At 43.6% G+C, this 11,685-nt stretch overlaps 1 protein-coding gene across 4 annotated transcripts in view; it reads right to left on the reverse strand.

Annotated features, from left to right (window-relative positions):
• The window catches only part of LOC149308065 (pre-B-cell leukemia transcription factor 3), a 202,554-nt gene that overhangs the window by 36,764 nt on the left and 154,105 nt on the right, over positions 1-11,685 (reverse strand). For all 4 annotated transcript variants that reach the window (XM_089535005.1, XM_089535008.1, XM_089535006.1 and 1 more), the window contains exon 3: positions 5,168-5,409. In XM_089535005.1, coding sequence (XP_089391131.1) covers positions 5,168-5,409 — 242 coding nt within the window. The remainder of the gene's footprint in view (positions 1-5,167; positions 5,410-11,685) is intronic.

The raw sequence follows: 11,685 nt of genomic DNA on the forward strand, positions 1-11,685 counted from the left end.
CTTTTTTAACTGTATTTTACTCTGTTTTAGTACTGTAATAATTTAATTCTATTTACATGCATCACTTTGTATGTTTTTAATTGTACTATTCTTTTAAATTGTAAGCCACTCTGAGCCCCACTTTAAGGGGGGGAGTGGGATAATAATAATAATAATAATAATAATAATAATAATAATAATAGATTAGCAGGGAGGAGCCATAGTTTAGTGGCCAAGAGCATGCTTCAGGCACAGAACATTCGGCCCAGTTAAACTGTTTCCAGTTCAATGGTTAGTTGGTGGGAGATAGGAAAGAACTCTGCCTGGGTGCATCTACACTGCAGAAATAATGCAGTCTGACCCCACATTAACTGTCATGGCTGCATCCTGGGATTTGTAGTTTTATGGGCACTCTTTGGCAGAGAAGGCTAAAGACCTTGTGAAACTACAGATCCAAGGATTCCATTGGATGGCGCTACAGCACTTAAAGTGATGCATTATTGCTACAGCATAGATCACCCCTGAAACTCAGGGGGAAATGCTATCAGTCAGTACTGATCGGGGAAAATGTGGTTCAGGGGCCATACGAGGCCACAAGATTGTTTTTATGCCCTTCAGGATCCTGGAGACCAGGCTTCGAATCCCACCTCGACCATGGAAACCCACTGTGTGATCTGAGCAAGTCTCACACACCCTCAGCCTCAGAGGTTGGCAAGGGCAAATCCCCTCTGATGAAACTTGCCAAGAAAACCCCATGATAATCAGCATTAGGGTCACCAAAACGTGGCAATGACTTGAAGGCACACAACAACAACAACAACAACATCAACAACAAAACTGGGTAGCGCACGGGAAAGGTGCATCATCCTCCGGACCGTTTTTGCCCACCTTCTTGCAGATCCCCGAAACGGGAAAACCAGGCAAGAGCCATACAGGCAAAAGGCAGCAGGTTCCCAGCTGCTCTGGGAGGTTTGGGATGCTTACAATACTTTTTGCCTCCAGCAAAAATGTATTTCAATGTAATTATAGAAGATAGCTTTCAATATGTCATCTCTATTATAGTCGCTGTAAATTATGAAGAGAAGCATTTCTCCTGGCACTAAGAAAGTGGGAGAAGCGCTGATGGCGTGACACACTTTCTGGAGGGTTGGATGCTCAACATCCCCCTCCTTCCCCAACCCCCTGCTTTGTTCCCTCCTCGCCTCCAACCGCCTTCTCTTCCCCGCTGCTTTAAAGTGCATTCCCTTAACTGGCAACAAATGTCAAAATCAAACTCTGGGCAGGGGGCAGGCAGAAGAGAAGGGGGGAGAGAGCAAAGAGGAGGGAAGCAGCAATAAAGACAACATTGGCCTTTTGCTTCTGGGTTCAAAGAAGGCAAAGCAAACACAAAAAGGCAATGAGACATGATGGAGCTTCGGAGACGACTTGGGGAGGGTGTGCACTGGAAAGCTACAGTCCTAAAGGGGGACATTATGGCAGAGCAGGAGGTCGGAAAGGCGCCATCGACACACTCCCTTCCTCGCTTTGTATCAACCATTCAAAGCACCGAAGGGGTGATTTGATTTTCCAAGCCGTGAGATTCTTCTGGATGTCTGAATAGGCTCTCGGCGGGGCGTGGAAAGTTGGTTGGAACCGGTCGTTCATTACCGTCAAGAGTGCCAAAGCCCGCCCAATGTAGTGAGCTGCTATTAAACCTACAGTTTCTCCAAGTCACATTTTATTTTCTGATTTCTCGTAAGTGATGAAAATAGGAGCGTCTAAGGCACCTGATCCCCGTTCTTGGAAGCTAAGCAGGGTCAGCTCTCAAAAATATAAATTCCAAAAAGCAAATCTTGGAGATTTTGGAGGAAGGATATTTTGGATAACTCTTTGCCAAAGGCCTCTAGGTTTATGCCAGAAAGATGTTATAAACAAAGATCTCCCCATTCCTTAAGCCATCATCTTCTTAGTCTACAGAATATCCGTGTAGAATCAGATATCCACTGATTCAACCATCCATGGTTTGAAAATATTTTTTAAAATAAGTAACTTTCAAAAAGCAAACCTTGATTTCATCATTTTATATAAGGGATACCATTTTACTATGCCATAGTATTTAATAGGAATTGAGCATTCATGGATTTTGGTATCCACGGGGAGCCCTGGAACCAAACCCTAGCAGATACCAAGGGCCCACTGTACTCAGATGGGAGACTGCCAAGGAATACTAGGTGCCTTAGGCTATATTACAGAGGAAGGACCTGGCAAAACCATCTCTGGGTATTCTTTGCCTAAGAAAACACTATCCAATTCATGACGTCTCCGTAAGTCAACAGACGATTGAAAGCACATCTTTGTTGTTGTTAACTGCCCTCAAGTCGACTTCGACCTCTGGAGACCCTGTGAATTATGCATCTCCAAGGCTCCCTGTCCTCAACTGACCTGCTCAGTTCTTGCAAACTTAGGGCCATGTCCTCTTTGATTGAGTCAATCCATCTGGTGTGTAGTCTTCTTATGTTTTCCTTGCCCTCCCTCTATTTTTCCAAGTATTGTCGCCTTTTCTAGTGAGCCATGAACGAAATGAAATGGAGACTTTTATTTTCCTGCCCTTGCCTTTGGCTGCCCATTGTCTGACATTCAGGATGTAAATCTTCATTTATTTCACTCTCATGTGCGGGAATGAAAAATTCGAAAAATTTCTCCCCTTTGGCTGAAATCAAGGCTTTTTCTTCCGCCTTTGGGGATTATGGGACATTTTGCAAAAATTTCCAAAATGTTGAGATTGGACAATTTTTGGCCCAGATCTCTCACAAGTGCATAGACAACAAAATAGTTTGTTGCAACCTGAATTGCCCAACACTTCCTTCAACAGGGAGAAAAACTGGACAGATCAACCTTCACAAACAGGCTGGCTTTGAACGGCTGAGCCAGAAACCCATGTTCTCCTTCTTCTTTCCGTCTTGCCTCCTTTACCAACCCACCCTCTTCTGCTTCCACCTGTAAGCAGCTTTTAGAAAATCTGGAGCAATAAAACAGAGACTACTGGACCCATCTGCCCCTTAGCAGCAGAGATGGACCTAGTTCTCGAGACAAACCAAGACAAGACAGTTAGCTGCAAGGCATCAGAGGAAAAAAAGTATTACATTTCTGCTCAGCAGACACTGCTGGGTGTCAGGATCAACAGGGGGAAACTTGCATGTTTCACATCAGCTTTAGGTCTGGTCCTCCCAGCAGTGTTTCTTCCCCTCTTCCCCCCACTTCGCCCTGCTTTCCTGGGGTTTGGACGGATGGATCTGACATTTCGGTTGAAACCTCAGCAAAAGGAGCTGTGGGGCTTGAATCCTGGGCTCCTTCCAAATGCTTACATTTATTACAGTCAGAGGGTATAAGGCCAGGGAAGCGACACTGCCTGCAATACTCGAGATTTATTCCTCTTTGTGTCATTCTGTCTTTGCAGGTCTTCCAGCCACAGTTTCAGTTAAGATGGCAGTCAATGTGGCATTGGTTCTACTATGGTTGTAGCAAGAGGGGGAGAGGTCTGTATTTAAACCACAGATATTTGGGGAGCAGATGAGAGATCTTTCAGATATTTAAGAAGGTAGATAAACATACAGGAGAGACAGTGTAGTCTAGTGGGTTGAGAGTTGGACTCAGAGATCAGGATTCACATCTCTGCTCAGCCATGGAAACCCAAAGTTGCATTCTCTCAGCCTCACACATGCACATACTGTACATGCAACATTGTTTTGAAAGGAAGCCAGTGGGAAACCTCCTCTGAATAAATCTCTTAAGGAGCCAGCATGGCTTCGTGGTTTGAGCTCTGAACTACAACTCTGGAGATCAGGGTTCAATTCCCTGCTCGGCCACAGAAACCCACTCCACAACCTTAAATGAGTCACACACTCTCAGCCTCAGAAAACCTCATGAAAGGGTTAGTACTGCCATAAGTCAGGAATGATTTGAATGCACACAACAACATGGAAATCCACTGAGAAGCCTTGGGTAAGTCACACTCTTTTGGCCTCAGGAAAAGAAGGCATTGGGGAAAAAAGAAAAAAGTAAAAACACAAGCTCTGGCATGATGGGTTTGCCTTAGGGTCACCATAAACTGGAAATGGCTTGAAAGCACACAACAACAATCACAACAACAAAAGTGCATGTATGCTGGATCGCCAAGCCCAAACACATGAGTGTAGCAATGTGGAGGCATGACAAAATGAGGACCATCTTCCCCTTATAATTCTGGGTTCCCAAATGAAACCTGGCCCCCAGATTTCTAGAACTGCGATAACTTGAAATGTTAGTTAAGCATTTAGAAATACAGAGTAGGTGTCCAAAAGTAAAAGGAGGAGACCAAGTTTCCAGTGAAAAGCAAACACAGCCAATAAGTGCCGATAATTTCAGCTTCTTACTCTGTAATGCTAAAACATTTGTGGATCGAAATATAAATTTCATTTGCAAGGGCAGAATTATTATGGGGGATGCCCCCATTTGCCCCTTCTGCATCCCTTCATGGGTAGAAAATGCAAAGCCAAGTTAGAAGTCAAAACGTCACAACAAAGAAAGCCAAAGTTTGCAGGATATGTTGCAGAAAATATGCAAGCAATGCTTTGCTATTTATTCCCTGAACAAATAAATCCCGAAACTCAGCTGCTTTTATCATGTACCTTCCCCAACCTGGTCCAGCTGAGTGTGGCCTACAACTCCCATCATCCCCCACTGGCAGGATCAGTCCATGCCAGGTGAGGTGATGGGAGCTGTAGTCCAAGTAGACATGTGTAATGTCAAGCTCCTGAGCAATTGAAAGATCATTATGTATATAATTTGTCAATTGCAATTTGCAATCAGTATGTACATATGCCAATTAGAATTTCAAAGACATCATGCATGTATTTGCCTAAAATTGGCAACAGGAAGTGATGTGACATCACTTCCAGTGCACCTGGACAGAGCGTTGTGCATCTGGACATATCGCCAATTTTAACATCCAATGCTGTCCCTTGTGGGTAGCATAAGAGTTAAAAATTGGCTCCTTTCCCTCTCGCAGTTGCCCACTCCTATTTGAGTTGTTTCTGTTATCATTTTACTTTGATTCTCAACCACATTGAGTACTGGTTTTTTTTTCTGGTTTTTTTGATGGAGACACAAAGTCGAGATGTAAAATATATTGGCAGCTATGTGGGAAAGCAAAAAGATCGCAACGCCTAACCTGTTCGTATTTCTCCAGCTCCGTATGATAGATCTGCCGGATCTGGGTCAATTTGGCTCTGTAATCTGAGTGTTCGATAGAGTTATCTGAAGTTCCACCAGATGCCGCCGCTGCCGCCGCCGCCGCTGCCGATCCGCCACCTTTCTCAGGACCCGAAACCCCTTCCGCAAGAAGCATATTGTCCAATCGCATTAGTTGAGGGTCAGGAGGGTCTTCTTCTTGAGCACCTCGGATGCTGAGACCTTTAGGCAGAAGAAAGGAAGAAGAAAAACAGAGGTCTCAATTAATCCACCCCATGAACTTTCTTGATATTTTGCTAGAGATCTAAAGCAGAGAGAATCATCTTTCTCCCTCTCTTTCTCTGCAGGAATTCATTTTTGTATGGATTTCTGTAAGCTTCCAGCCCTAGCAGTTGTCATTCAAAGTGAAAGATATTACTAAGTGCTTTTGTGCTAAAACAGGAATGAAGAGCTCACACTGAGGAGCATCAGAACTCTGCATCCAAAAAACAAAAGAATTCTGTAGCTTAGGAAACTTGGCGTCAACTGACAATGAAGCAAACCAATGGCAAAAATGACTGAAAGGTGTCTTAATAGAACATGGGGCACACAACTGTGGGAGATTTTTACAGCACAAGGACCTCCCTGGCCACAAATCTACTCAGTCCTATCTCCAACTCTATTATCCTTGGAGATTTCACCAGTGATCGCCTCTTTTATGGTGAAATCACAAGGGTTACCAGTTTGTGTTGCCACTCACCCCAAAGGAATCCTCCTTCAGTAATCTAAAGCTATTCAAACCCTAAAGCAGATTTACTGACCCACTGACATAGGAGCCATCAGCTATTGCTGGATGCGAACTTTCCAGATGTGTTTTGCATGACCCAAAATCTTGTTTGCACTTTAGGTGGGTGTCCTTCCTCCCTGGAAGGGTTGGCCAGGAAGACCCAAGTCAGAAAGGATATTTATCTATTATTTATTAAATGTCTATCTTGACTCCCACCTCCTGCCTGACAAACAACCAATACAAATATAATTAAAACATAAAGCAAATTAATTAAATTATATGGTATTAGAAGGCAGTTAAGAAACATATATAAGGGGTGGGGTGGGGGGAAACAGCATCTATGTAGTTAACAGCTCACCAAAGGCCTGCCGGAGTTTGTTAGCAGATATCCTTGAGGAAACATCTAACAATCTACAGATATACCTGAGGAAATAGCTAGCTATCTACAGATATCCTTGAGGAAGCATCTAGCTATCTACAGATATCCTTGAGGAAACGTCTACCTATCTACATATATCCTTGAGGAAATATCTAGCTATCTACAGTTTTGTTAAGGAGATATCTAGCCACCAAGGTGATGGATATACTGAAGCTTACATAGCTTCCAATACCTTGTCCTGTCACACAGAAGGCCCTCTCATAAGGCAACGCAAGAAGGTCAACTCAAAAAGTCAACTTGAGTTGTCATGGAAGAGCAACACATTGGGAGTTATTTATTATCGTTCCCCTTTTATTGTCAGGAAGGTGGAGATGTGATTGTGAATTTCTCTGCCTCAAAGTGACAACAACAAAAAAACAGAGATGGCTTTGGACACCAAGGCCATTTTGACCAGGACCGAGCAGGTTACTTCTTACTTTGGCTCACTCTTCAACATTTCTTGAGCCGTTTGCCTTTTGACCACCCAGCTAGAATTACCACGTCGGTGCTAAACATGTACCCAAAATGACCAGAGGTGTCACCAGCAGCTGGCAGAGAAACATCCTGCTTCTTTATTAACAACAACAGCAACGACCAAAAGGAAAAGGGGGGAAAAAATCAGAGTTTCAGCCTCCGCAGAGAAGACTCCAAAATGATGCCCAATCATCAGTCTCATCTGAGTACTATAGATCAAGGCTGACAATTTGTAGGTTTAATCAGGTCAGGCGGGCACACTGCCAAGGCGCTCTCAACACCGCCGGAAAACAAAGTTGAGATATAATTACAGTTGTAAGGGAAAACCGCTAGAGCTATGGCTTCTTGAATCGGCATTTCCATTAAAGATGTAATGCTCCCTTCAAATATCCCAGCCCAATTAACCTCTTCAAATCGGTTTGTGGGGGGTTGGTGGAGAAGCAGGTATTTCTGACAGATCCCCTCCAGAGGGAGGAGCTGGCACCTACTGTGTTTGCATGCCAATGGGGTGGTGTGTTGTTATTTATACGCAGCGGCGCCGTGGCTGACATGACAGTAACATCCATAAACTGGCGAGCATTCAGCTTGGAAGTGGAAACAAAATTTCTCTCCACCCAAATTTCTCAAGGCAAGGGAAAGAGAGACCTGTGGGTATTTTGCATGATACGTTGGCACGACCACAGTGCCATAGTGATAGCGGCAGCATGCATGTGTTCTTATAAAACACGCACATTTTTAAATCCACCACCTATGTGACAATCAACCATTCCCGTCAATGTCATGAAGATGAGTGAGACATCTCCTTGGGAAAATGCTCATCTTCGTCACTGAGAGGTGATCAACATTCGAAGGCTGGCATCTCCTAACATGATGTACAGGGAGATGCAGGGAAATGTCTCACTGAAATGAACAGGACAGCAGCATCACTCAGTGATATGTAGGAATATAGCTGAAATGCTCCATTGCCCAAGAGAACACATAACACACAAGAAGGCAGTAGAGCTGTGGAGCTGGAGTCATGGAGTCAGAAACAATTTTGGGTGAATTTGGACTCCAAGTCAGTAGACATGTACTGACTCTGACTCCAGCTTCAAAATAAAAAAACTTGTAACATTATATGGTACACATATAATTCCATGCTTATATTTTATCCTTAATCAAATAAATATATTTTGTGTTCTATCACCCTAAGTAGCATGATGATTCACATGATCATGATAATGATGAAATGCTTTGTTGCTATCATTTTACTATAGTCGTTGTGTACCTTCAAGTTGTTTCTAACTTATAGCAAACCAAAGGTGAACCTGTCATGGGTTTTTGGGGGGCTGAGATTATGTGACTTCCCTAAGGTCACCCAATGGGTTTCTGTGGCCAAACAGGAAAAACTGAACCCTGATCTCCAGAGTTGAAGTCCAGCACTCAAACCACTACAATATGCTGGCTCTCTTTTACTACGGTAATTTCTAATTCATCTGCACCTGCCATTTATGAAGGAGTCAAAATGAGGGGGTAGAAAAACAGAGGGGCTGGATCTGGAGTCAGAGGCAAAGGTCTGGTCTACTGACTCCACAGCTCGACATGGTAGGGCTCATCCATAGCAAACCTGGACCCCAAATCATTAGAGGGGGTGTTACAGTATAGGACCATTCTAGAGCATATGCTTGACATACAGATCCTAAATTTGGTAGACATAAACCTTTCAGCTCCAATGCCTATAGTGGTGGCTGGTGCTTCCATGTGCAGTGTGGCTGTTATTAACTACTGTCACACTGACTTTGACTTATGGCAATGCTATGAATGAAAGACCTCCAAATCCTCAACAGCCCTATTCAGGTCTTGCAGTCTAAGGCCAACCATGGCTTCCTTGATGGAGTCTACCCCCCTGTAATGAAGTCTTCCTCTTTTCCTCATGCCTTCTCCCTTACTAAGCATTATTGTCTTTTCTAGCGAGTGATGTCTTCTCATGATGTGGCCAAATTATGACAGTCTCAGAGCCTATAAAGACGGGTAGCTTTGCACCGCCTGTTTTTGCTGCAGAAGAAGGCCACGGCAACCCACACCGCAGCCTCCGGCAGGAGCAAAACAAACCCACTTCCTAGCTGGGGGGTTTTGCATCCTGAAAGAGGCGCCACAGGTGAGCTTGCACACCCTAATGATCCCCCTTACTCAGAGCAACGTTTGGGCACTGCGCCGAATAGACGTCATCATGTCACACACCGTGTGGACAGGCATGTGCCATAATGGCGTCCGGGCAGCAAAACTAGGGCTTGGAGCATGTGTATGCTCAGCCCTAGTCTGTGGTCAGGCCGGCACAAAGTGTCGGTCTGTACTGCCCCTCAGTTTAGTCATCTTGGCCCATCTCTTAGGATATAATAAATAGAGCCCATTGATTCATTAATGTCAATGGTGTGCCATGCACCAGTTAAACAGCTCCTAGAAGACTGCATGCAGAAGCACAGAACAACACATGTTTTTGTCTGCCTTCTTCCAGTGTGGTGCAGTGGTTTGAGTGTTGGACTTCAACCCTGGAGACCATGATCCAAATCCCCACTCAGTGATGGAAACCCACTGAGGAAGGCAAAGCAAACCCTCTCTCAAGAAATCTTGCCAAGAAAACCCTGTGGTAGGGTCACCATAAGTTAGAAATGAAAGTACACAACTACTACTACTTCCTATTTAACTACCCAATTGCAGAAATCAACAAAGTCTGTATTCTTCACTTTTTCAAGACAATCTTACAAGCCTAGCTTACCTAGCAAGGTGAGTCTTTCCTTTATTCCAACTACTGGATACTATCCAGTATCTGCCGTCATAAATTATGCCACAATAATATATGCATCCTGGACATACGAGTTCACGTTGCGGCTATTGTTTCTCTATTTTTATTTCTCATTAAATCAACCTACAAGTTTATTACTGTTTAGCTCACTGACCTTTCTATGCATCATGGCATTAAAAGGTAAGGAGCAGACTCAAAAGAACACAGTAATACATCACTTCCAGCAAAACCAGAGCAGGACTAATGGCCAGGGAGGCCGCTCTTTGTTAATTTTCTTCTCAAAGAAAGTGACTTGGAATTTTAGCAATCGCTGCTAGGAAATCTTCAGAAACTCCAGATGATTTGAGGTTCATCGGGGATTTATTTCATGCAAAATTTGCTTTGTGCAGAAAACACTGTTTGCTGCATAGAAAATGGTGTCTTCTGTGCAAAACGACCATGAGCCAATTTTGCACAGATTAGGGTTCAGAAAAGAGCATCTTCTGAACAGGGAACAGCATTTTATAAACAGAACATAATATTTCTGCGGAGAAGGAAATGCTGTTTCCTGCACAGAAAATGCTGTTTTCTTTGCATAACAACCACAGGCCAATTTTACACAAAGTAAATCACCAGTGACAGCATTTTCTGAACAGGAAACAGGATTGTATATATGGAAAATGATATTTATGCAGAGAAGAAAAGACAACTCCCTGCACAGAAAAACGCTGTTTGCTGCACAAGGCATGCACATTTTGCAGAATGACTCAAACTGCAAAGATCCTCTAGGATTTGTCAGGGTTTCTTTACACTTGATACATGCATTTCCAACCATTTTCCTTTCTTAGAATGCCTTTGAATCTCCCTCCTATCACCTGACGGCAGTAGAAGTGCAATGGCTCAAACCAAAGCGCAATGCATCAGCCTCAAATGCATCAAATGCAATGCATCAAATGTTTACAGGTTAAATGTGGCACACTGAGCTGGTGCGCCATTGATGAATCCTTCAGGACCACGCCACCGTCTGACCATTTCTTTCCCCGGAGGCAAAGTTTCAAACCTCTTCGCAGGTGATCGGCAGCAGGTTAACCACAGCCCCGTCAGCTTCCCAAATTTCTGTCACGTCAAAGCCACACCATAAATTTGGGTATCTGCAGGATCCAGACAAACCACACAAACAGACGCTAAAACGTTGTTTAACAATGAACTTGGCTTTGTTAGAAAACCACCGTTTTAGCATATCTTTCAGCAGATCCTAATTAGCTGTCTTTCAACACGCCATGCACCTGCCCCCACAGATAACAGAAGCGTGCGCCTGCACCGGCGACGGCATTCAGAGGCCAATAAATAAATTGCAGGTCAAAATTATTACAAAGCTTTCCCTCCGAATAAACCCATCTCCTTCATAATACAAAGCCGCCGATATGAAAAGCACCTAAAAACCCACTCAAATGCTATGATTACAGGGGCCGTTGGAGTTTAACAATCTGACTGTAATTCAGGCATTTTCAACAGCTCATTAAGGGTTCATTAATATATGGGCAAGCTTTTGAATTATAAATAAGCAGATTAGAAACCCGTGGCGTTGGAATTGTACAGTAGGTATCCGGGCTAACAGAATAATATGGCAAGCACAATGGAAGAAGGGGGCCCAAGAGAGTTGCCGCGAAGGCGCATGGCACTACTTTCCCCACCTTATTTATTAATGCGCTGGCTTGCTCACCTTGAAAGGTGCGTTCGGTGGTTTTCCTACAGCCCTAAGTCAAATGCATTAAAAACATCTCCATCAAGACAGAACAATACATGTAGAAGTACAGTTGGCCCTCCATAGCCATGGACTGAAAATTTTTATATATATATATTCCAAAAGGCAACAGCTAATTAGGATCTGCTGAAAGATATGCTAAAACGGTGGTTTTCTAACAAGCCAAGTTCATTGTTAAACAGTGTTTTAGCGTCTGTATTAAGGGTCACCATTTTATTATGCATTGTATTAAATGGGACTTGAACATCCATGGGATCCTGGGACCAAACCTGAATGGATACTAAGGGCCCACTGTACATGAGCTTTTGAAGCCT

This window comes from Sceloporus occidentalis, unplaced genomic scaffold, assembly GCF_023333645.1.
Source record: "Sceloporus occidentalis isolate IW3139 unplaced genomic scaffold, rSceOcc1.0.p SCAF_8, whole genome shotgun sequence".
NCBI lineage: Eukaryota > Metazoa > Chordata > Lepidosauria > Squamata > Phrynosomatidae > Sceloporus > Sceloporus occidentalis.